Here is a 26,983-nt window from a genome sequence, read left to right on the forward strand (position 1 = left end):
GGATAGAATGAATGAATGAAAGGATATTCAAAAATATCAAATATACATATCAAAATATCAATTATTACCATCATCATTTTGCTCAGTTGTCCCCTAATGGTCATCATCAGCAATGTGTATCTGTCAGACCGGTTGAATGGCATCCCATCAGGGGCGTAGTATGTGACATAAGTTTGGAAGTCACAATGACGCCTCTTGAGTTATCACTCTGTGTGCAATGTGTCGACTTTTTGTCAAGTCTTTGAAGCAATTTCCCTTGTTGATCAGTAAAGTCTAAGTCTACAGTAAGTTTTGTTCCTGGGATATTTTACAAGATAAAACTTTGGTTAGGCTACAATACACTTTAAATCAGGTAGCCTTGTCCTGACATGCCTTAAGTAAACAAGACTAACCTATCTGACTTCCTCAGGGTGGGTGCGACCCTGCTGCTCGGAAGCCAACAACAGGTGCTCTCTCACAGCTGTTGAGTCTGACCTTGAGGTGAAGAAACCTCCAAATAAACCTGTTTTTGTTTTGTTTACACAGCCCGGTGAATCAGAACCACCCCCACATCTCATTAGATGAAGCCCCACCTCCCCCACAACAGACTCCACAAAAGGGAGTGCAAAAAAAACTAAAGTCATGTGAAAATGTTTCCAAAATTTGTGGCGCCCCCTATGGGTTGTGGTCAAATGCTTTCGAAGGCAAACCAGCATACATGTTATACAATGTCCTCAAAGTTTTATTATCATTCGACAAATGGTCAATGACATTTGGCTAATTAGGTTGTATGCAAAGACATTTTGCTTGATCTCAACCAGTACTGCTCAAATTTTACACACTTGCTTGTACGTCCTCTAAAGGTGTGTTACCAAATGTTGTGGCGATTCGGCCAGACACTCTAAAGTTACAGTGGTTCTTTTGGAGAGGGCATTGTGAGAAATTTCAAGTCAGTCCAAATTTGGTTTAATAACAGGGCCACCTAGTGGTGTTTTTATCCGTAAAATGATAGCTCAGGCAATTCAGTAGGGGTGCATGTTTTGACAACTCTTCACCCTTTTTTTTTTAAATTGCAGCATATGCTGTTACAGGCAGAGCCTGGCCCTTTAAGAAGAATTGCATTGTGTGAAGTTGAGTGTCTCGTCCCTCGCTAGTCTGTACCGGCCATTGTTTTCTGCATCCTGATTGGCTGTAGACCATTGTCAATCAATCTCCTTCTTGCCGCCCTGCCGTGTCTTCTGTGTGATAGCTAGCTTGCTAGCTTGTAAATTAATATTTGGTTCGAAGGAGGACTGCAACAGGAGGAAAACTGCAGTAATATGTTTTAACAAGGATACAAAAACGCTACAGTACAGCTGAACGGCGCCAGGATGAAAAGGCATAGTCACAGGAGAAAAAATGCAAGTGAGTGACTTAATAATTTCTTGTAATAATTTCTTGTGTCCTACCTGTAGGTTGATCATTAAAAGTTCAAGGTTTGAACTTCTTTGAGAATGTTTAAACAAGAGCGAAATGTGATAAAAATAATGTCTGTCTGAGAAAAGTGGAAAAGGTGAATGGTAAGGGGTTTTACAGCCTTAAAACATATAATCATTGTAAAAAAAAAAAAAAAAGTTGGTTACTTTGCAGATTTCATTTATTGTGGGCTAATTTGGGAACCTATCCCCCGCAATAAAAGAGGGAACACAGGTTTAGGTTGCTGACTGCAGAAGTGTGGAGGCACTGGTTACATGGGCATAGGTGGGCAACTATGGAAATTATGAAGGGCGCACACTTGCTTGTGTCAGGGAGGAGAAGAGGTGAGAGGAAAGACGAGGAAGCCACACTTTAGTTGACTGCTATTACACGTTATAGTCGACCATCATACTTACCTTATCCAAAGCATTTGTTCAACATTCTGATTTCATTCCATTTCTGATTGCTGTGATAGCTGCGTGTTATAATGAACCCACCTCACCAAACACGCTTAGAAGTTCAGCATCTCTGTTGAAGCACGTCTCAAATGGACCCATGCCTACGCTAAGGTAAAAGAAGTAATAATACAACAGTAATAATAAAGCATATCTAAACCAGGTTTTCCAAACTGAGGTGTGTGGGCCTGCAATGTCTTTTGAGGGTGTTGAGCTGAAAACGTTGGCTAAACAACATCACAAAAATCTGGGATGCATTGCATAGTTTGCCAAACAAGGGTACGCGGACCACTGGTGGTACGCAAGAACACCAGTTTGCCCTCTCTCTCTCTCTCGCCGTGAAACCATCTTCACAATTTTGATCAGGAAGTATATATAGAGATCTCAAGTAATCAAAAAATAATAATTCGAAAAGGTCACTTTTTTATTCAAATTCAGCATGAATAAATTGAATTCTGTCGCTTGGACAGTTCTTGCATCACACACAAAGGTGGTAAGACTAGACTAGACAACATAAATGCCTAATAATGATATTTTGATGAAATACTAATCATAGCAGCTTTATCGTGCCATTTATCACTCAGTTTATATGTATTTGCATTAATACTTGAGTAAGGGGGATCTAACACTGATAGAATACATAATAAATCATTAGCAGTTCATTTCTGCCTAATCGGCTTGTGGCCTCCAGTGCGCTGTCCTCGTCAATTTAAGTGAAAATAATCTGAAAAAATTAACAATTTCACAGTTAATATCGGGGAAATACTTCAACGGAATGTCAAAATTACGACAGCACAGTGAGCGTGACGCTCCCTTTGGTCCTCTTCAGGATACCGACGGCTTCCTCGTGCGTGACACCCTCTAGTGGTTGCCCGTTCACGGCCATAATCTGGTCCCCGCGCTTCAGGCGGCCGTCCTCTGCTGCTGCCCCCTTCACAAATACATAAAAAGACGTCAATTAATTATTCAAGGCCTGCTGTCTTAAACAAATGACATGGCGCACACCTTTACAAAAACGGTCTTCACGTAAATGGGCAGGTCCCCGTGGGGGCTGCCATAGCCTCCGACGATACTGAAGCCCAGCCCGTCGGATCCTCTCTCCAGAATGATGGTCTTATATTGAGGGGGGCTGATGGGGACACAATGAGACATGCTAACAGTTCATAAAGTTTTTGGACTTTCAAGCCGGGCCGAATTTGAGCAATCTGGCGGGCCGGACATGGCCCACTTGGCCACAGGCAGCCCACCTCTGCTTGATTACTGGTGTATTTGTGCATTTGATTTGTCAGTTATCTACATTATTTGCATACATGATACAGTGGATTCAAACCTGAGATCATCCTGAAAGATGCAGCTTGCTGTGAGGCCCCCAACCACTTGATCCTGAGCTGGACCCGTCACAGTGTTATCACCACCTGCCACCACCTTTAATTAATTAAATGTAGATTTCACTGTTATCTAAAATCTCTCTCTCTGCTTTATATATATATATATATATACCAGTATTTAAACAATTCGTAGTTCTGAAGTAAAGGAGGTGTCATGAGATTAGTATTTAGCCATAACTTAGCCGCACTGCTGTCTAAGACGCAGGGTTCAAAGTGGGGAAAAAAAGTAAGTGGGAAAAAAAGTAGCTATATATATATATATATATAATGATTTATTTCCTGTGGATATTGCGTCATCTCACCTGCAGCTTTATTGTCCCTGTGGCGTTCTTGAGGAGCGTGACTGCTTGCGAGTGGCTCATACCCTCAGTGGAGGCTCCACCGATACTGACGATCCGGTCCCCGACCTCGAGAAGAATATTGTACATGTTAATATTATCCAGCAGGATGAAGTACATGTTTTTACCTTTTATCTTTTAATTTGATTTAATTTATTACGTTTTATTTTAGCTTATTGATATTATTTCTAAATGTTAAAGATCTCTGAGGCGCAACAGAGAAATTAAAATGATTACTTAATTAATTCATGAATGAATATTTATTTTTAATTTTGGCAAAATTTAATGAGTTTTCAGTTATGTATTGACACATTTTTTGTAAGGATTCTCCCTAACAAATGTATTTAAACAAAACATGGTTGTCTGAGTGCCCTTATATGAGAATTCACCAATGTACGCTTTTTCACCGCATTGTTGTACAAACAGAATTTGCCACATGGGAGAACAGCAAAACATTGTGTTCAGCTGCTTGATGAGGCTATGTAATTGTGTTCAATGAGTCCTTCTGTTGGCGCCAACCATCTGAATTCATGAGTGGGTGATTCATTAGCCTTCTCTGGTCTGCGTCGCACAAAGCAGCCATTGTCAACGTCGCTAAAAATCTGGGGGGGCTCTCGGTATGCGCATTTGCAAGCCAAATGAATTGCAAATCCCATACCTTCAGTTTTTGTGTCTGTGCCGCCAGGCCACCAGGGTTCATCATGGCGATAAAGATGGGTATGTCCCCTAAAGGGCTACCCACACCGCCTGCGATACTGACCCCCAAGGAATCGCTGGGGCCTTTGGTAAACTCCACCATTCTCACGTCGTCCTGGTGCTCTGGAAACAACAAAACATCGGAAGTCTTGTTTGATGTTATTTCTCCCATTATTTTCAGAAAGAAGGATGCGTACGCTCTTGAATGCTGCTCCGCTTGTCTGGGTCACCTCCTACGTCCAAGGCCACATTGGAGCTGCTTGGTTCACTTGTCTGAAATGCAAGAAATCAGTGTGAAAACACTTAATGGACACGTTCCATCATGCACCCTCTGGGCAAGAGTCCATCTGTCCATTTTCTTCCAGCAACAGTCAAGATGCTCAGACTTCCTGTCTCAGGTCACCTCCTGTGGTTCCAACGCATGGATTCCAAGGCAAAGATAAGCCATAGTCCCCAAACATAGATCGGCTAATAAATCTTCACCACAACAGTCCTAAACAGTACTTCACAGATCTGTCTGTTGAACTCAAGAGCGTCTGGACAAAAGTCCTGAGCCCACCCGTCCATTTTCTTACAACAACAGTCTAAGTAGAGATGCCCAAATTTCCCCGTCTCGGGCCACCTCCTGTTGTCTCAGCAGTGGATCCCTCACAGTTAGTCATGCCTGGAATAGGTGCCTGCGGCGCATGACCGAACTCCTCACTCCGTCCATTAAAGATAAGCCTAGACACCCTGCAGATGAAGTTAATTTAAGCCACTTGTATTTACAATTTTGGCCTTTCGTTTACTACGCAAAACTGGTGAAGGTACAAAATCTTCACCACAATAGCCTGTTACAGCCCTGCACAGACTATCAAGCTCACAAGCCTCTGGACAAAAGTCCTGGGTCCATCTGTCTATTTTCTTTCCTAGGGTTGCTTCTTTGTCTCGGGCTAGCTCCTAAAGTTCCACCGTGGGTATACCAAGGTGTTCACAGGATGGCTGTGAGACATAGACCCTCAAGCGGGTCCTAGTTCTACCCTGGGGCCTCCTCCAGGTTGGACAACTCCCAGCACTATATTTCTCCGGCTAGTGTATGTGTGAAGTTAGCAAGAGGGATCACCTGGCTACTTTGAGACAGCCTCCGTTCTGAGTGGAAGGGTCCGGCTTTAAACCTCCCAACGTCCATCTTCAGAGAACCGACACAGCACTGCAACCAGGGGAAAAAAGTTACATTGAGAATATGCCGTCTTCCGGTAGAATCCGATGCGACTGGATATCTGGTATCTGAAGTACCTTGAGAAGAGTGGCGACAGCTTCCTGAGTAGCGGACCGGACGTCTTCGCCATTGACTGTCAAGATCTGGTCGCCTTGCATGAGTCGGCCATCTGTGTCCGCCAAGCCTCCTTTGACAATGTCTGAGACAAAGACCCCTGTGTCGTTCCTACCAGATAAACAGTTTCATCTGTGATTTGAGGACACTTCAACTCAAAAAATCTACTGACTGTAAGGAATGGGTTGCGCATGACAGAAGATAAGGTTTTTTGGTGGGGTAGTTCCATAGACATATATACGTAGACGCCTCATTGAGCACTGAATCATACGTGAACGTCGCTGCCATATTGGATGTGGTGAGAGAGAAGGAACAAGATGCCTCATTCATGTGCTGCATGGAATTGTACAAACCGGTTTAGAGTCCAAACCAGATCTCATGGGATTACTTTTCATAGGTGAGACTGAAAAATGACTTTTGATTGTATTTGGCCATTATAACATAATTTTATGAACAGAATTTCCTGACATTGTGGCTAATACTGTGAAGCCCCGCGCATAATACAGTGGATTCCTGCGGTGAAACCAGCCTCCAGACAACAAGGAAGTCTTTTCTCTTTAGCTAAATTGGCTACTGTGATTGTTATTTGCTTAGATAACTTTTCATGTACTATGTACTGTACATGCCACAGGAAACACACAATACAACCCCATGGTCCCAACTTCATTAATAAGGCAAGAAGTTCCACTGAGTAAACCTGTCAAGGCACACCTGTGAGGTGAAAACCATTTCAGGTGACTACCTAATAAAGCTTATTGAGAGAACACCGAGGGTTTGCAGCACTATCAAAAAAAATTCAAAGACAAAAAATATATGTCTAAAATATAACACATATTTAGAGTTATTTCACACTCTACACATGTGTTCATTCATAGTTTTGAGAATCTACAATGTAAATAGTCATGAAAATAAAGAATATATATTGAATGGGAAGGTGTGTCCAAACTTTTGGCTTGTACTGTAGGTTTCCCAAAGAAAGAGAGGTGAGAAAGCAGTGGTAAACATCCGTCAGCTGTAGTTGTATAGTGGTAGACATACTGTATATGTACTGTATGTATATATGAATCACTGAATATAGCTTGATGAAATCCGCTCCAGTTCCTTGCATTACTTTACGGGCAGATCTGCCACATCCAATATTGTGGACATGTTGACGTATCGCAGCAATGCACCAACCAGCTCAGTGAGTGTCAATGTATATATGTCTTTGGGTATTTCTATCTGCTCTACCTATGATTAGCACATATGATACACTGAGCGGTAGTCATGGTTTTACCTTTGGTCCCGCGATCTGAAGAACAAAAGGAAAATGGGACATTTTGTTACGAGTATTCAACATTTTAGACACCAAGCAGCATGGATCCGTTCAGCATTTTCTGAAGTATTTGACCCGGTGCAATAGAATTGCTACTCTCAGACAGAGGACCATCAGATATGGGAAATTGCAATGACGACTTTAAACTGTTTTCTGTCACATATTTACTAGGGATGTAAACCTCTTTGTGGTAGACGATTTGATACGCATCTAGATACACGGGTTAAGATACGATTCAAAAACAAAATATTTAAAAACAGAACAATTTGATTCAATTTGATTTAATGGTTACATTTGTTATTCTTACATTATAAAATAAAGAAGCCACCTCTATAAAAGTGTTATTCTTACAGTATTTTCAAACGTGTAAAGGAGCACATCATATCCCCTAGCATGCTGTAAGGCCCCAATCACCAGGCCGCGGGAAATGTTCAGGTGCAATGATAAAAAAAAACACTTTAAAAAAATCCAAAATAAAATAATTTGTAAATAACTATATTATATTTTTATCTGTATATCATTTACAACGCTATCATTTACTTCAGGTGGAAATTGCAGACTAATTTCTGATGCAACGTTGTCAGATATCTGATATCACAATACACCAATTGTGTGAACTTTTTGTAAAATTTCATTTTGCTAGTTACTGAATATATTAGTCCACTTTAGTCGGATACACAGCTAGTATGTCTGATTACAACTGACACACGATGTGATGTTAGCACTGTACCAGTAATATTTATTTGCTTTTGAGACAATGACACGTTTCGTGTGTTTGGTTTGGCACAGTAAAGCCGATACAATGAAACGTTTCTACCAAGAGTTTGGCTCGGTCCACTACAGTAAAGCTGATAGAATGACACATTTCCACCAAGAGTTCATTTTGGTCCGCTACAGTAAAGCTGAAACAATCATGCATTTTTAAAGCGTGCCTAGTTAGCATGTTGCTATAACTGCATTATAGCTCTTTTTGATTACGGTAGGTTAGTACCTCCTCCCAACGATGCTCAGTCCCAGTCCTTGTCCGGGCTCCTTGTGCAGCTCCACGGTGAACGAGTCCCACAAGTCCTCCTCTTTGTACTGGGCCTCATCCCTGTAGACGCTCAGCCGGACCCTTTGTGGGGTCTGGCGTAGCACGTTGATGGCGTCGTCATGGCTTGCTGCGCGCAGGTCGATACCATTCACCTGCAATACAAGAGCACGGCGTCACTTCAGATAAAACTGGATGTTTTCCCCCAGCCTCCCCTAGAAAAGACGTTGCGTGATTGCGTGATTGAAAAGTTCAGACGCGTGTAGTCATATGAGTGTGCGTATTGACTGACCTTCACCCCTGACAACCAAGCCTTACAGGCTTACTTTATTAGATACCACATATCGGAATCTGTTTCCATTAATCAGGTCACTTCTATCGTCAATCCGCTTCTACTTGATCCTCGGTTAAACCTCATGCATGAATGGAAATGCCTCTCCTTATTTTTCTCATGAAAAGCACACCTCTAGGATTTGGTCTCCGGCCCACAGCCTGCCGTCCTTGGAGGCTGCACCTTCTTCGTAGACCTCATGGATGATGATGGCCCCCTGTAGCCAGGAATAGAGAGGAAAAAGTCTGCATTGTTAGCATTTATTCGCAGGAAACAAGTAACGGTATAAAATGACGAGAATGGACATGATCAATGGAGTGCAGTACTTGACTGCAACCAACAGAGACGCTGTTGATTGAACTAGTTTGCTGTCTAAAGAAGTCCATCAGCTGTAGAAAGTGAAGCTACCTACTTCTACATCCCCTACTGTGCAACTCCTCTGGTGTTATTGCACAACACTGTTATTGACCCAGGAGTTCTGACACTGTGTGGATGCAAATTCTTTTCAACCCGCCAAAAAAAAATACTCGCGTCAGAGATCACATCCCAGGATGGATACTCTGTGGTGGCAAAACTGCCAAGCTTGAACAAGCACAGAATAGATTATAAATTGTGCCACTAAGTCATGGGTGGGAAACCTACAGCAAGTGGGAAGAAACTGCAAGAAATTGTGTGTTCTAAAAGTCAGAAAAGATAAGTCAGATAAGTGGTCGTTCCACCTACCAGCAGGGTGTCGCATCCCCCTACGATGCTGAGCCCCAGGCCCGTCCGGCCTTTGGAGATGTCAATGGTGGTCTCGCAGCCCGGAATGATGGGGCATGTGGCTGGGTCGGAGGCTAGTGTAGAAGGGGTTGATGAACGGCTATGACCTTAAAAAAAACAGTGTTAGTGTATGTGTCATTTAATTATCACCCTTAAGAAGCAAAGATAACTCACCTATGGCTGTTTCCAGTTCAAAATGCATGCTGGATAGGCTGGAGAGGCCTTCTTCTGAGATGTTTTGAACCGGTGAATGGCTATAGCCTTAAAAAAGAACACAGTTTGGTGTATGTGTCCTTAATCAACCTGAAGCAGGAAGGTTGACTTACTCGTGGCCGTTTCCATTTGACAAAGCACGTTAGGTAAGCTGGTGAGGTCTTCTTCTGGGTTGTTTTCAACTGATGAATGGCTAAGACCTTAAAAAAAGAACACAGTTTGGTGTATGTGTTGTTTTGTTAATCACCCTGAAGAAGGAAAGATGACTCACTTGTGGATGTTTCCGGTTGACAAGTCATGCTGGGTAGGCTGGCGAGGCCTTCGTCTGGGTTGTTTTGAACCGATGAACAGCAATTACCTTAAAAGGAACATAGTTTAGGTAGTTCAGCAAATGTGTTGTTTAACTATCACCCTTAAGAAAGAACTATAACTCACTCCTGGCTGTTTCCAGGTGACTGCCGGAAATCACGCTGGGTAGGCATTCGTTTGGGTTGTTCTGAAGCATTTCCACAGTGTAGCCAAGCTCTGGTTCCCCGTTCACGGCGCCTCCTGTGCAGTCTTCAGTGTACTGAACACTATATTCTTTATGCACTTTCACCTCTGTGGGCCCTTCATCTTCTTCCTTAATGGTGACCACAACATAAATAGGTTTCTTTAATGATAGGTCCCAACCCAATACTTAGGATATGTTTCTGTTTACTTTTTTTCTGACATGATCATTTTGGAAAACCTCCCTCCCTCCTTGTGGCCAGACCTCCAAGAATACAGTCTATTATTTGGTATTGTTTTTATGGAAGTAAGCGACTCACCTTTAGCGTTGCGGCGCCGTCCACATTGCCATTGGCAGCAGTTTCTGGCTGTGAGGAGACATAGTATAATTAAAATAATACTGTGTTACTGTATATGGTGCAATCGAAACTGTATAATATATGCGCGTGTGATCTCTTGACGGCAAAGGCAAAAAAGCATTCTCTTTTTGAACGCAGTCAGATTGTTGGGCTTCATAAGCAAGGCCTCTCGCAGCGTGCCATTGCTGCTGAGGTTGGACGCAGTAAGATGGTCATTTTAAGATCCTGAGGGTTGTGGAACCAAAAAGTCAAGTGGTAAAAGTGGAGGATCCGATTGGCTGTCCGTCAAGACACTGGACGATTCTCAGCCCAAATGAAGGTTGTTACTGGTGCTGAGTGCGGTCCAATAACAATCAGACAGCATCTGAGAGAGAAAAGTTTTAAGAACAAAAAATGTCTTCAAAGGCCTCATCTTTGTCAACGCCACAAAATCGCCCGTTTGCAGTTTGCACCAGAGCACCAAACTTTGACAGTCCTGGTGGCTTCCAACGTTACTAGCATGACAAGGAGATCCCTCCTGAGATGTTTTCCACATAGCACAGTGGAACTGGGCCCCATCATGATCTGGGGTGTTTTTTCCTTCAATGGAACAATGGAGCTTCAGGTTGTGCAGGGGCAACCAACAACAGCTGGCTATGTGGAGATGTTGCAGGGGGCATCCCTCATGACTGAAGGCCCTCGTCTGTGTGGTAAATACTGGCTTTTTCAACAGGACAACGCTGCAGTTCACAATGCCCGCCTGACATCTTCCAGATGTCCAATGTCCAACATCACTCTTTTGGACCATCCTGCGTGTTCCCCTGTTCTAAATCCAATTGAGAACATTTGGAGATTGCAAGGGAAGTTTACAAACATGGACATCAGTTCCAGACAATGCTTTTAATTTGATGTTGTTCCTTTCTCAGTTTTACACAATACATAATAAATAAGATAAATTACATTGCTACGATGTACATATGTCTTGCTGATGTGTTGAAAATCTTTCCCTTGGACTAGCTAGCATGCTGCTGCTATTTAAATCCATTCTTGTCTTCAGTCATGCTAAGCTTCGGCGCATGTGCAGCCCGGGCTCTCGCGTTGTTTAAGTGATGGACTGTCAACCAGTTGCTAGTCTTGCGATACCAGGCCCATGTCTCGACAATCGATTAATCTAAGGATTTATGGCTGATTCATATCAATCCAGCAGGCTGCTACCGATGCAACCGCGTCGCTTGCTTTTCAAACCAGATATCCAGTCGCATCGGTTTATCGTTCACAACTCTACTACGAGCAGTGTGAAGGTAATATAATGTCATGCCTCATCAATGTCACCTTACTGACACCTAGTGACCAGAATATTACATATAACTTGTCTTTCAATATTTGTGACTAATAATAGGTCATAGTCAACCATGAAACTGTGATCATTTATTAATTGATTAACTTTTGAAAAAACGCGATTGAGTGAGGGAGTGATATTCCAACCACGATGTAGTGATGGACGACTGTCGTGTATTATAATAAATACAGTGCATTCTGCAATTTGTCTCTGGTCCACTCTTTAGATACAGCTGCAGTTTGTACACCAACTAACTGCAATATTACATACTTTTTCTTGGTATAAACTGGTCCACTTCACATTTGAATGTCATTCAAGTGTGTGTTAAAAGTTTATTTTCAGAGTATGATGGGACTCTACTGCTGTGTCTGACCACTTGTTGATGCAACATTTCTTGTACCTCCACATGGGACTCCAATGTATCTCCCTCAGCTTCTCTCACCGGGCCCACCGCCATCTGCCCCAGCGCCTCTGTGTTCCTGTTCCAAAAGTAAAAAATAATAATAATTGGAATAATAAATAAAAATGAAATACAATAGTTTCCAAGGTTTCTTTTTTGGAAACTGTAACAATGTAGACAAATGGAGACATTTGTTGTTCCATCATTTAGGATTAAATGGCATTGCCACAATGGCATTGAAGATGCTGTTTCCAGTCCCATCCAATTACTTTTGTGAGACTATATTTACAGTGTTGTCCACTACCAAACCAACACGCAGCAGCAAAAATAAAAACGTGCTTCGCCTGTCAATCACACACATCAAACCACGCTATTACCATCTTCCCTCTGGAAAACAAACTTCAGACTCTCTTCTTCACTGTGGGCTGCAAAAGGTTGGGGACAACTGGCTTATGTTATCTTAAAAGTGCAAAAAGATTTACAGTATGATACACTTGCTTCCTCTAGTGGATGTTGATAACATTACAATTGGGAGAGACCGTGATTACATAGACGCAATCTTAAAATAACATATTTTAATATAATAATATTAACAATACTGTATATGTTTTGAGTTTTGACTTATTAGGCTCCAGCATACCCCCGCGACCCTTCTTAGGATAAGCAGCATAGAAAATGGATGGATGGATGGACTTATTCATTTTTTTTACCTGATAAAGATGATTTTTACTCTAGATGGGGCACTTTTGATAATGGATGATGCATTCTGGTGACTGTGGCCGTACAGGACCTCCCCATTAATCTGGAGAAAAACAAATAATTAAAACAATTAAACAAAAATAATCAACCAGTAAACTCTATCTTACCTCCAGTAGCTCATCCCCGACAAGCATGCGTCCATCCGTCCCGGCCGCTCCCGCAGGGTCGATTCCCACCACGAACACGCTCATGCGGGAGCGGTCCCTGTTGCCCGCCAGGCTGAGGCCCAGACCTGTCTTGCCTTTCTCCAGCTCGATCATGTGCAGGACGCCTGGCAGGCTGCCATAGCGCTGGATGACGTTCTCTGAAACATAGTTTTTATACTGATATTGTAATAATTTACCAGTAATTTATTAGTGATAAGGCACTGAATATGTATTAAATACGGTGGTGAGAAAAAAGTATTTGATCCCCTGCTGATTTTGTAAATTTACCACTTTATGAAGATATGTGCAATCCATATTTTTTTATTGTACATTTATTTAAATGGTTAAGTTTATTAAGAGAGAACAAGAGTGTAAAAGGGAGTGAAGTTGGCCACTAGGGTTGCACACATCTCAGGAGGAATTTAGTCCACTCCTTTTTAGACACTCTCCAAATTCTGAAGCTTTCGAGTTTCAAATCGAAGTTGCATCTGCTTCACAGATTTTAAAATGGATTAAGGCCACTCCAGGACGCTTCTTCTTGAGCCATGGCGCGATACGTTTGGGTCATTGTCATGGCCTAAGTCCCACCCACGACCCTTCTTCAGTGTTCAGGCTCAGGCCAGGAGGTTCTCGACCAAGATTCTTGGTACGGTCTTCCTGTTCCCTTAGCAGAAGAAAAGCCCCAAAGCTGAATGTTTCAACTTCCATGTTTGACAGTAGGGATGGTGTTGTTAGACTCATATTCTTCATTTCTCTGGCTCCAAACATGTTGTGTCGAGTTGATGCCAAAAAGCAAAAATTTTGGTCTCATCTGACCGTATCACATTCTCCCAAGCAGGGGGACCTTGAGGAGACTGCAGGATCTAAATCCATTACATCAATGTGTGTTACTAATGCTTTTCTTGGTGACTGTGGTCCCAACTCTTTTGACAGCATTAACCAGCTCCTCCCTTGTCATTCTAAGCTGGTCCCTCACCTTTCTCACAATCATGCTTACCCGACGAGGTGAAATCTTGAATGGAGCTCCAGACCATCGGTGACTGACTGTTGTATTTCATCCATTTGTGAATTATTATGCCACTAGTGGTCTTTTTGTCACCAAGCTTCTTGCTGATGGTCTTCTATTCAAGTCTTCTTCTCCCTGAGGTCCTTTGACAGCTCTTTGGTCTTGCCCATGGTGATGGAGGGGTTTGAATGGGAGAGACAGTTTCCGTGACAGTTGTCTTTTATCCACATAACAAGTTGAGATGAAGAGTACTTTCTGACTAATTTGTGTGCTTTATGGACACATAAACAATCTGTGCGGATCAGAATGCCTGCTGGTTGGTAGAGGAATCAAATACTTATTTTTCCCACTGTACATACAGTAATAACACTGTACTCACTCCAGCTGTATCCAAACTCATCCAGCTCCTCTTCTTCCTCATCATTCCCCTCCTCAGCATCTTCCATAATCCAGCCCGGAATCTCCGTCAACATGTCGGTGTCCGTCTCCCCTACATGCGGCACCACCGGCAGGGCCAGGACGCCGCTCCCGCCGCCGCCACCAAGGACGTCTTTTGTCTCACACTTCTTTGCCTGTTGGGAAAACAACCTTATTTGCAAACGGTGACACATTTTTTTGTTTGGGATCAATACTCTTTGTAGGAGGAGTTGATAGGCTTGATTTATGTTAGTTCTGGCTAGTACGTGATTAAATGTAAAACAGCAACAGGCTGCAGTCGGTCCTAAAAAACAGCAGAGCACTCCAGCTATAGAGACGATCTTTGACAAGAGATTTGCAGGAGTTCCTAGTTCCTAGTGTTTTTGCAATAGGTCCTTCTAACAGCAGAGAGTTCCTGTCATATAGAACAGAGGTCCCCACCAAAGTGAGCAGTGGAAAACTTTCAGAAGCAATGAAAGACACAAAAAGACATGTTTTGTTTAAAAATAGTTTTGTCAGTAACTACATTTTGGAATACGAATTTTGGAAACAAGCACTATTATTGTATTGGAAAAATAATATACTGTTGTAAAGCTCACAGTATTTGTACGTTTAGGTTGTTTTGTTTCATTGTTTGCGTTCATTCCCACTTTGTTCGGCGTCTTTGAACGCACTATAGTTCTCCGAGTGAAAGTTCCGCATATCTTTCTCTGATGCTGCCACAAATAGATTGATATTTTTCCCGTTCTTCTTTCACCTCATTCTTGTTTCCAAAAAGGTGAGGTTTGATGATATTATATCTGTGTTGAGTTCGAGCGGTGCATCACCTCAAATAGCTGCTTGGCACCTGCACATCAAACATCGACGTGATAATCTTCTCTCTGGAAAACAAACTCCACGCTCATACCAGTGGTGCGCTTTTAATTCGATGTTGTTGTAAGCTACTTTTCTGATTTTGTTCAGTGCAGTCAGACACCGAGCCCTCCTAGCACATAGACTAGACTAGCATTTTTACAGTACTTCCTTAAAACAAGTGTGTGTTATCATATTGAGGGTCTCTAACTAGCATTGATGCACTAGGTCCTTAAAAACAACAGAGGGAAAAAAACTACATTGAAATGTGGTGATTTGACGCAGACAAACAGTGAGACACTTCCATGTGCATGCAAGGACACTGCAGTATGCCTCCGAAAGTTGAAAATCTATGTTTTGTGTGTTTTTCTGAAGGCTATATGCACACAAACGCACAGAGCAGGAGCACGATGATGAAAGCGGAAACGGAGAGACACAAACCTTAAACGGGGTAGGAGTAAAAGGGTTAGTTGGGGAGAGGCGGAAGACAAGTCTACTGTGACTGTCAGCCTCCTACAGAGAAGAGGACACAACCATAACTTTAGACAAGGACAAAACAACTATCAACACACAGTGTTTAATATTTAAAAAAATAGTCTTTATAAAATAAAGACCGTGTTTCTTGTCACACCAACCTTGTCCTTCTTGTCCTTCGTTACAGGTGCGACATTGTCCTCACTGGACTCTACCGCCGCCACTGATGCACACTGCACAACATGATGCATTATATATAAATATTCTACTGTCTAGTAATTTGTATTCAGGCTTACCCTGGGCTTGTGGACGATACTCTGCACCAAGAAGGCCACGGGGTTGCCCGCCTTGCGTATGGCCTCCACCGCCTCCTCATGACTGGCATCTCTCAAGTCTACGCCGTCCACCTGACAGGAGACATCAGGTAGCGTCATTTTGTATCTCTTCAAGCTTGAAGAAGTAGAACTTTAAAAAAAATTACCTCTACAATTCTGTCTCCAGTCTTCAAGGTACCATTGTGCCCAGCAGGACTGTCCTCCAGGACATGCTTGATAAAAATGCCCCTCATCACCTCGCCGTTGCTAAGACGGCTGCCCATCCCTCGTCCCCCGACGATGCTGATGCCCAGAGACTTGCCGGGCTGCCTGAAAAGCTCCACACTGAGGAGGTGTGTAGTACAACAGTCAACACCTGGCACCAAGGGGTTCTTATGCATTATTAGTAATATTCAAATCTAAATAAATCAATATAAATTGAAAATATAGTCTATAATAATAGCAACATAGTGTTATAATAAATAAGCAAAAAAACAAATCAAAAAGAAGAAAATTACATTTATAATTACCACTATTGCTATTATTATTATTATTAATAGTAGTAGTATACATTATAATTCATAGTATATACTGTATATAGCATAGTAGTAGTATACATTAAAACATGCAAATCTAAAAACAAATTAAAATATAATAATAATAATACTCCTACTAATATAAATATTGGTATGAAATTATAATTTTTTAAATATACACACATACGCACACCCACACCCACACAGTATATAATAGAAACTTATTCAAACTACAAAATTACATTACTATTACTACTACTAATACTATTGTCATCACTATTATATGTAAAAACCCGTCCTCCCCCCAAAAAACAGTAATACCAACATTAACGAAAGAGTGGTGAATCTTGTTTTTATATTAAACCCTTCACAAATTCACATCACATTGTAAATTGGTGTACTCACAGTCGAGGTTGGTTCCAGTTGCTATAAGTCACACTCTCCTCCCCCTCGCCATCTTCCCGCTCTGGAAGGTTAGGAACATCCCTATAATAGCAACAGAAGACACTTAAACATGGTCTTGTTTTTCCTAAAAACACTGTTCCACCTTATTTTAAACTAGATAGCACGCACTTTGGAGCTGAGATCGGCGGCGGAGGTTCAGAGAAGACGTTGTCTGTGGTTTGCTCCAGGCTGTTCTTGTACTCATCCAGATACTCGGCAGGGACGTACGTGATGCTAAACACAAACATAAATACATGAATAAACTAATTCTAGATCAATATACAGTTCAGATGTTTTCATACACTCATCATGGGCTTTAATGTTGGCTCAAATAGATCATTAAGGATGAAAAATGAATAAGTCATTAATGATTGGATGGTTCTTCACACAAAATGGAATGATAATACAATGTACAGTACATCGTCAATGATTGTTAAAAATGGGAGTGAATGCCACGTAAATTTCAGAAGTTGGAATTATTTGAACCACTGTTGTTTTTCCGCAAGGTGGATAGGCTCCAGCATGCCACCGCGACCCTAATGTGGAGAAGCGGCATAGAAAATGAATGGATGGATGGAATCATACTAAAAAACAATAACTGGCTGTGCAAATTTGAATTTATTTGGGATTTGGGATTTTCTGTCATTTACACAGGGCCCAAAGTCTATGCAGGTGCAAATAGGGATGGGAATTGAGTTCCCAGTTTTTCAGTTCCTTGAGATAATTTGTACATTTTGCAAATGATTCCCTTTTTGATTCCAGTGGGCGCGAATGACGTCACATGGCGATGTCATTCACCAGTGCAGCCAGCAGGAAACATGGCCCCCAACCTCACAAACGCTCAAAAGTTTGGTTACATTTCATGAGAAAGGATGACAGCAGGGCAACTTCCAATATTTGCAAAGTGGATACTTCATCAAAGGGAGGAAAATATTACCAATATGCAGAAACATTTGCACACACAGCATGCGACAACTTTGAGTGAATGTTGCATTTTCTCTCCATGTGCGCAGGCGCCCTCCACCCCTGTCTGAGAGGGTGTTCTCCACGGCTGGAGACACCATACGTCCAGAAAGAAGCAGATATGCTTATTTTTCTGCAAAATACTTGCTAATTCTTCATAGTTGATCGTTAAAATATTATTATATTATATTATTTCCATCCCTAGGCGCAAATACCGTATATACACGCAGTCATCTAAATGTTATATTAAGTGGTGCCCATCTTTTCCAGAGTGTCTTTTAACTTGACAAGGCTATAAAACTCTATAAACTTTTTGCTTGTCAGCTTGACTGACTGATTGCATAAACTTCAACTCAACAGCTGGACGGCATCAAAACTGATGAACATTTGTAGACTATGCTTGAAAGCCATGCTAGGATCATCAATTTAAATGAATATTTCTGCCAAAAAGAGTTGTCTAATATCAGCCAGAATGATGCCAGAAGCTTGAGGTGTCTGGTTGAGGTGTTGAGGTGAAACTTACTCAGGGATATTTAACCCAGTGTTAGTGGGGGTATGTGTATATAGTATTTCAGCCTATATGTAGACTTTTGACCATGTGTAATTTCCAAAATAAATTCAAACCTCTGCACCCAGTTCATGTGTTTAAAAATCACCGAAGATCATTGAAGATGTATGTTGTATTATAAATCCACTCCATAAAAAAAATGGTTCAAATTAATCATTAAAGGCATGAAATTGATGATATTCATTCCCATGATGAGTGTATGTAAACTTCTGACCCTAACTTTAGCCATTAGTGGTATCACAAACATGCAGCGAGACATGCAGAGAGAGTGGTCCATTCACAGGTTTACAAACTCAAGATTGAAGTGGTTAGTAGTGAAATTAAGATTCGTACATGATTCAAGTTTCACACTAATTCCGAATTTAGATGGATCAGGTCGATTAGTCATACTCACACATAAAACGGGCACAGATCATCCTCGGGTGCCGATCTAGAATGTGAAGAATTGTTTTTTATGTATGCACCAAACAACAGTGCCTTGTTTTTTAGTTAGGCAAGCAAAATCCACTCCTCGTATCATTTAATCCCGCTATTAGTCAATTATACAGTTTATGCATTAGGTTCAATTATAAAAAGGTCTTAACTATGATCTCTTACCCTAGGTCTGGCCCAATGAGAGAGTGCCGGCGAAGCATGGCGCGGGCCTGAGTGGTGGTCATGTTGGCAGTGGGCTCCCTGTTGATGGACAGGATGAGGTCACCCACCCCAAGGCGCCCGTCCCGGCTGATGGAGCCGCCGTGGATGATGCTGCGGATCAGCATACCCAGGCCGTCCTTCATGGCGCTTACTGTCATCCCTATCAAGGTACATGATATAATAGCAATAAGTAAATATTGTATAATGCATAATGCATATGCATACATATATATGTATATATACAGTATGTATGCTATTGCTTTGGGTCTGTTTTTCTGCTAAGGGAACAGGAAGACATTGAAGGGCTGATGATATATACAGTGTATATACTGTATATTAGGGCTGCTATTAGGGCTAGATTTTTCCAAGTTAGCTTGTAACTAATCACAATTAATCGCAGATAGAAAGAGGTTTTTTTAACCTATAATAAGTGTACGTTTGAAAGATCATATCATAGTTTGCATAATATGTTTGCTTTATGCAAATTTTGTTTATTAAACATTCTGTTTTTTTAAACAGCTCAAAACAAAATGGACCTCAACATATAAAAGACAAACACAATGTACAACAAGCAGACATTTGTAAAGTAATCATCATTCACACTCATCATTCTCTTCAAGGAAATAATCTCATGAAATATAATTGTGACTAAGATTACAAATAAAGGTTTGCAAAAACACCCACCGAATAAGTGAAATGGGGTGTTAAAATAAATATTGACACTTAACAAAAGAAAGTGCTCAAAAAGAGTCAGTAGTTGACAGAACTAGGACAGCGCCCACATACTGTAGCGCACTCAGGCTATAGCTTATACTTCACTTTCAAACACTTTTACAGAGACACACGCAAGCACAAACACTGTTTTACACACATTTTCTTTCACACTTTTCTTAGTCTGGCGACTTCAGCAATGTGTAAGAAACCGCGGGTCTTTCAACATGCAACTTTTATTCTGTCATCTTTGCCAGACACAGCAGTTCAAGCACAAACGCTAATAAATCACAAATAAATAATAATTATAATAAAGATGTGTCACATTGACACAAGCCCCCAAATAGCTGTCCTTGGAAATGCCTGCCGGTAACTAGCAGCTCGTAACCAAAATTTTAGCTCGCAGTCAATAAAAAGTGCCGTTTGAGTCGGCGTACTCCGTGATGACTCAACTCACGGTGACAGTAGATACAAATAACCTTTGGTCTTGTCGAGAGAGCCATCTCTCTTACCATTCAAAATACCCTTTTCTATTGCCCATTTCTGCTCAATATTTTTTCCTGCTTGTGGCTCCACATCAACTGTCACAACCCTGTTTCCTCAACCTATGGTGTTGGCTGAGGACGTGTTGTTAGATAGTGTTGTTAAAGGGAATAGAAGGTTATAACGCGTTAATAGCCCTAATATATATTAGCAGTAGTAGTATTTTTTAAATAAATAATATATTATGCGGTATATCGAGTTGGATGTTTAATTTTTTTTTATTCAAATATAACAGTAATTTAATAGAAAAACAACAGCAATAATAGTAATATAATGTAAAAATCTATTTAATTTTTTTTTTTTTTTAAAGCATGATCATTATTATTACTATTGTTATTATTATTTTTATTATTACAATTGTTGATATTGTAAGTGTCCACTGGACAGGTATGAATACTTAAAAACTACTTATGAATACTTGTAAAATAAAAATAATAATAAAATACAGTAAAATAATAATAATAACAATAATAATAATAAATGTATTACTTATTCCAAATTATATATAATATTATAACATTAAATAAAAAATGGTAGAATTACAATGTAATAATAATTAATATACATTCACAATTCCTCACAAAGAGGCTGGTTAAGTTTCTTTACTGAACTGCAAAGAGTACCAGGCATCTATTTGTTGTAAGGCATTCATCAAAGAGGAGACTTTTACTTTTTTCAATACTTTTTTCCAATGATATATTATAATACACTGTAAAATAGAGTTACAGTGTAAATGTAACCCTATTAGCTGATTGGACAGAAGCAGATTGAATAAAGTATCTATCTATTTATCTATTTAGTTTGTAGTTTGGGACTGACTTGAAGGCAAACTGACGTAAAAAAAGTTGTGTATATCTAAACTTAAGTAAATGTGAGGAATTAAACACAAACCAAGACTGGAGTTGCCCTTGACAACCGTGATGGTCCTTTCAAAGCTGCTTCCTGACATCGCCGCTTCTTCTGCATCATCGTCTGCACATGCTCTGGTTTCCACCTCCTCGTCCTTCTAATTCATCAACACATTGATTGTTGATTTAGCGCGTCAGTACTTGGCTGCAGCCAGCAGAGGAGCTATTGATTCAACCTCAATAAATTTGCTGTTGAAAAATGAATGAAACACATTCCTGATGTTTACCTGTGTCAACATCTTTTTGTCCACAAATGTGAGAGTGGACTGAACCATCTCTTCCGACTGGACTTGAGGGTGTCTGCTCTCCGGGTCACTAAACGGGCTGTAGGAGTCGGAAGGCTCCATCGTTTCCTCTGTGGCTGACAGGTAGTTATCAGCACCCCCTAGGCGGGCGGTGATGTCGGTCGGGGACGATGGTGTATAGTTGAGGCGATTTGAGGCAGTCAACTGTACAAAGGAAAAAGAAGGTTATTATGGCTTTCTTCCAGGGCTGTTGAACTGCTCCACAGGCTAAATCTGGGCCATGAATGACATCAAAGAATGCTCAAACTTGGGAGCAATGAGCGTTATTTAAGAAGATTCCTAAAAACAGCAACGCGTTCTTGTCACACAGAGGATTTTTGATTTGTGTTATTAACTAGTGTTTTTGAAGAGAAGGACTCATATCGAGATTCCTTGACTTTTTTTTTTTTTTTTTACAGCAGATTCCTAAAAACAGCAAAGGACCCCTGTCACATAGGATCTTTGATTGGTGTTTTTTTGGTTTGTTTTGTCAGCTAACCTTGGGTGTGGATGAGTTCAGGTAATCCAGGTCAGAGCTACTACCGTGAAGAGCGAGCATGGACGCCTCAAAGGTGTCCTCTTCGGCGTAAAAAGTGCGCTCCAGCATCTTGTCGTCCACGTCACCAGTGTCGACCTATTTAACAAAAAGAGGTACGTTTAACCAAATGCAAAAGCGTGGAGGATTTGCAAAATAAAAATCTTCCAAAAGTGTTTAATTGTTGTTGGTTTTCGTCCCCTTTGTGATTATTCAGGGTTGCTTCAAAAACTAACTAACCAATGCCGGCTCTGCTCGGAAAAGGACGCCACCGGTCAGCTCCCCTTCATCGTCTGAATCTCGGAGGTCAAATGACGTTACTAGCTTTGGTGAGTAGGAATTCCCACTTATCCCCTGAGGAAAAGTGGAGACATTTCATCTTTGAGGGTTCTCCATAGAGAAAGAAAAAATCATGATGGTGGGGTGTAATGGTACATGTATTTGTAATGGGATTTGGCGATATGGAACAACCACCACGGTACAGTTCCCAGATAGTAAACACTGAAAAAAAAGAGGCTGTATTGGCGGATTACAACTGTCAGGCTCCATTTTTGAGAGAAAATGGGCCCTCGGAGGAGCGTGTTCCTGCAGGAGAGCAGGATAACTCCCACGGAGGCTTGTAATCTGCCTGAATTTGACACTGGTAATCCAGATGCAGTACAAAATGGGAACAAAAAGGAATTTTCAAGGTGTGCAATCCCACCTCCTGCAGCCATGAACATGTTGCACTCTAGGAAAATTCATTCTGAACCGTGACGCAAAGCAAGAAAAATTCAAACCCTTGTAAGCTTTAACCATCTTAAACCCTCCTTAACTAGACCCCCCCATCAGCACAGCCGTTCATGTAGATTTAAATTACGTACGGGCAAAGGCTTGGACACGCCGATCTGCACCATGCCCAGCTTGGCCCCCTTCAGCGCTTGAACGGCGTCCTCCAGGCTGGCATCCTCTAGGTCGGTGTCGTCCACGTACATCAGGCGGTCGCCCGGCAACAGGCGGCCGTCCTGCTCGGCCACACCGTCAGGGACCAGGGAGCGGATCACAATTACCGTCTTGGCTGGATCCAACGGGTCCTATAGCAAAACGCCAGAGAATCTCATTAAATGAAAACTGAAATGTACGAAAACCAAAAAAATTTGCCCCGTAGAAAATAATGTAAATTCAATTAATCCATTCCAGACGTCCCAAAAATATGAACAAAAACACATTTTAAAGAGTTTTACATGCAGAAAAGATTGCCAAATAATTATAAATGACAAGTGAAATGGATAAGTGAACATAGAACATTGCTTTTACTTTATTTAAGACTCTTGTTGGGAAGACAGCGAGGGGCAGAGAGGGAGGATGCCTTGCAGGATACCGTAGTATATTGTGTTAACAATGTATTATGAGATTTGGTGTGGGGTTTGTGATCCAAGATGGCTAAATAAACATGCAATGCTGGGAGTAATCCATCCACATCTTTAATTAATTAATATCACAAGATTCAACGTGCCAAAGGAGAAAATACAACAGTTTGTTCCTCACAATATTGTCCAATAACCGAGACTGTGTATGAGAAGCAAGGCAAAAGTTTTCGTCAAAAACTGGGACGTTTGAAAACCAAGTTTTGACTTTAGTTTTGACTTTGAATTCATTTTCTCTGACCCTAAAGGATATTTTTCCAGAGAAATCCACATTGCACTGAAGTTTTACTTGTTTGGTGGAACGTAATCAAGAGTATAAATCCCACCTGGTAATCCAGAATGCTGAATCCCAGTCCTCCGGCTCCTTTTTCCAACTCAATATTCTGGATCTCCAGCTCCCACATGGCCAGCGGAGATCCGATCGTCTCGGGGGTCGCGTTGTCCGCTGTCACCTCTTCTGTCTTCAATGCCGTATCGACCTCCAACAGCGGCATGCTGCTCAAGTCGACTGGTTTCTGCAAAGAGAAACAAAATGTCTATTTGGAATGCTCAAGCCTTTAGAAGACATAAAAAAACACTCGCTGCCTATTTGAGGTGTCATATTCCCAGCTCGTGTTGCTGAGGCGTAACCGGAGTGCTTCTTTGTGAGGACTTCATCCATCATGCTCGCCAGCGTGGAGAACCAATATAGTAGCTGACAGCTGAGGATAACGTAATCAACCTGTTGACAACTTATACAGTACTGTAGAAAGAACAGAACCTTTTTGCTATGAAGTACTGCAATGTCAGCCTTTTCACCTGGACATTAATTTACAAAGGTCATTTCTAAAATACATTTTTAAAAACCAAAATTTAATAAATATAAAGCCAAATAAAATCTGAGTTAACACTATTAATATGTAAATATTTAGTGATATTTTTTTATTATTAATTAAATTGTGAGGTATAATTTAAAATAATTATATTACAACTATTACCTTAAATAAAAAATAAATACATTAAATAAATAAAACTGTAAATACATAAAAAAAACACATAATTAAAATGCCTTTAAATCATTTAATAAGTGTGATGAAATATATGAATCATTCCTGATATGAATTAAGATCAATTAATGGGAAACTTAATTATTTCACATTTTAATTAATTAATTCATATTTACTTTATTATTTAATTCTGACAAATTGACACCAAACAAATAACTCCATGTGACCAATATACTTACTATATCATGACCCAATGTATATTTTGCATTATCCTTCTTAAAATGAGTCAATTATATTTGATTTTGTTATTTAATGTCATTTATAATTAATAGAATTAATGCTGTTTTTATTTACACAGCATTCATTAAATCAACATGTCAATCAAAGAGGTGGTGAACGGGATCAATGATCCGACTGGTTGACCCTCAATAATAACAGAGTTCGTTTCCAGGGAATAAAGTACCTTTAATTTCGATCTGGCAGATAATGCTTCTGACTCTTCATCTTTAGAAGCATTGTCCTGTTGGTGGGGGGTGGGTCTGCAGCAGGTCATGTACACACAGAGGGGAAGCTCCTTCAAGATCCGGACCACCTCCTTGTGAGTCTCACCAATCAGGGAAATACCGTTCACCTAAGACAAAAAGTGTCGGCACGTGTATTACTTGATACAGCATAAAATGTTCGCGTCTTCTTTCTGGTTACCTCAACAAGTTCATCCCCACTGAAAAGCGTCCCGCAGCGGCCAACAGGGCCCTCGGGCAACACGGAGCGTATGTAGTGATGACCGCTGCTGGCTTCCAGACTGATGCCCAGGCCACTGCTCTCGCTGAACTTCTCCACCTGAGCCACCTATTGATTAACAATTCATTTAATAATGTGCATTTAGTTTTTGACACTTTAGTGTGTGCTTTCACTTACGACAACTTCATTGTTTGCACCCAGAATCTCCCGCCACTTTTTCACAAGTTCCTCCTCTTCGTAGTGTGTCAGCGTTGTTCCTTTATAAAGTAAAAAGTAAAAAAATACAATACAATTCAGTACCACTGTGTTTGTAATGGTGCATCGCTAGGATGCAGCCCTTAGCTAGCATTGTGAAAGAAAGCCCCCCTTCCGCCAACCCCAGCCCCCACCACACACCCACACGCACCCACACACAAAACCCCCTACCTTGTTTGTCCTCTGTCAGTTGATCTACAGCAGCGGGTCCTTGGCTCTTTGTCTGTTTTTCATCTGAGAACACACACAAAAGAACAATCACACACGCACACACACAGATTAGAGGCCTGGAAAGAAGCCACTGACTGGCGACTCGACTGCAGCAAAACTACAAACCCAAACTCTGGTACCTTTAATTAACTATTAGCAAGTAGCTCATTGCTATTATGTGCATTAAATGTGTTTGGGCTTTTAATATTGGTTCTTATTGTTTTTGTGCGTGATGATAATTGCAGAAAAGGACATACAACATGAGCAATGGCTGATACAATGGCTAAAGTATGAATTACACACACAAATTACTTTTAATAAACAGATGCTAGCATAAATACACTTGTTATACGATGCACAACACTAATTCCAGCAAGACCTGTGAAACGCCACTAAGTGACAGTATTTTCCCTGCAGATGTACCTAATATTTGGCCTCAAGTGAAACTAATATTTAGACCAAATGAATAACTAGTACTTTTCTTGTACAATATTTTAGCCCCCACTATGCTTAACATTTGGGTTACAAGTGAACACAATATTTTGGCTGCAGGTGTACCTATTGGGTGGAGCAAATCTGCAATGTAAATATTATGTCTGTAATATTTTGGTCTAGGGTGGACCTAATATTCCGGGTGGACTTAATCATTTGGCTACAAATGAACCTAAAATGTTGTCCTCGGTTGTAGCTAATATTCTGGCCTCAGGCGTACCCAATATTTAGGCTAAATGTGCATCAAATATTTTTCTTGAACCTGAATCTTTTTGGCCTAATGTGTACCTAATATTTTGGATGCACTGAATCTTTTGTGCTGACATGTACCTAACAGTTTGGCTGCAGACGCACATAACATTCTGACATGCTGTAATATTTTGGCGTCAGGTGGTGACAGCACCATGTGTCGACCCTTGGTTTACCTTGTTCTGCTTCCTTCTGCCTCTCTATAACTCCCTGGTCTAGTAGGGAGATGGCAGCCAACGAGGGCAGGACGGTGATGATGGGGGCCACAGCGGGGGGGATCTCCTCAGGCCGGAAGCCCCGGCGGATCAGCTTGAGGTGGACGGCCTGGCCCGTGTGACGCAGGACCTCCACTGCTTGTTGATTGGTGTAACCTTGGATGTCGACGCCGTCCACCTGCAGGGGGCGATAAATGGAAGTAAGTACAACACTAGTCATGCTAATCAGTGTTAATTTTGGTGCTAAATCAATTTAGTTTTTGTCAACTGCCTTTATTTCCTGATGAAAAAACATAATTAATCAAAAGAAATACAGGTTGACAATCTACAATGTACAATCATGTACATGTATATGTATCATTTTTTTCTTTAAATTCAGTGGGTGTGGCAACTATACCAGTGCACTCTGTAGATAGAAATTACAGTAATCAGAATGACTCTTTGTGAGGTTGGGCTATTGGATTTTCCACCGTGAAAATGATATCATATGCTG

General features: G+C 41.0%; 1 protein-coding gene across 1 annotated transcript in view; it reads right to left on the reverse strand.

The window, feature by feature from the left end:
• Window positions 1-2,295: 2,295 nt before the first annotated feature.
• LOC129194805 (multiple PDZ domain protein) overlaps window positions 2,296-26,983 on the reverse strand; it is a 36,828-nt gene continuing 12,140 nt past the window's right edge. Inside the window, 39 exon segments of the mRNA XM_054800206.1 lie at window positions 2,296-2,820; window positions 2,895-3,018; window positions 3,220-3,314; window positions 3,580-3,684; window positions 4,274-4,434; window positions 4,509-4,584; window positions 5,414-5,500; window positions 5,587-5,734; window positions 6,900-6,914; window positions 7,930-8,123; window positions 8,433-8,516; window positions 9,023-9,168; window positions 9,236-9,322; window positions 9,388-9,474; window positions 9,546-9,632; window positions 9,710-9,896; window positions 10,084-10,131; window positions 11,841-11,919; window positions 12,551-12,642; window positions 12,707-12,903; window positions 14,131-14,323; window positions 15,462-15,533; window positions 15,656-15,901; window positions 15,976-16,153; window positions 16,750-16,830; window positions 16,918-17,022; window positions 18,714-18,749; window positions 18,917-19,115; window positions 21,101-21,215; window positions 21,345-21,566; window positions 21,901-22,035; window positions 22,177-22,290; window positions 22,800-23,009; window positions 23,669-23,857; window positions 24,792-24,959; window positions 25,031-25,177; window positions 25,247-25,326; window positions 25,496-25,558; window positions 26,452-26,668. Of these exon segments, the coding sequence (XP_054656181.1) occupies window positions 2,674-2,820; window positions 2,895-3,018; window positions 3,220-3,314; window positions 3,580-3,684; window positions 4,274-4,434; window positions 4,509-4,584; window positions 5,414-5,500; window positions 5,587-5,734; window positions 6,900-6,914; window positions 7,930-8,123; window positions 8,433-8,516; window positions 9,023-9,168; window positions 9,236-9,322; window positions 9,388-9,474; window positions 9,546-9,632; window positions 9,710-9,896; window positions 10,084-10,131; window positions 11,841-11,919; window positions 12,551-12,642; window positions 12,707-12,903; window positions 14,131-14,323; window positions 15,462-15,533; window positions 15,656-15,901; window positions 15,976-16,153; window positions 16,750-16,830; window positions 16,918-17,022; window positions 18,714-18,749; window positions 18,917-19,115; window positions 21,101-21,215; window positions 21,345-21,566; window positions 21,901-22,035; window positions 22,177-22,290; window positions 22,800-23,009; window positions 23,669-23,857; window positions 24,792-24,959; window positions 25,031-25,177; window positions 25,247-25,326; window positions 25,496-25,558; window positions 26,452-26,668 (5,016 nt within the window). The 3' untranslated portion in view covers window positions 2,296-2,673.

The sequence above is a fragment of the Dunckerocampus dactyliophorus genome, chromosome 15, assembly GCF_027744805.1.
Source record: "Dunckerocampus dactyliophorus isolate RoL2022-P2 chromosome 15, RoL_Ddac_1.1, whole genome shotgun sequence".
Taxonomy (NCBI): domain Eukaryota; kingdom Metazoa; phylum Chordata; class Actinopteri; order Syngnathiformes; family Syngnathidae; genus Dunckerocampus; species Dunckerocampus dactyliophorus.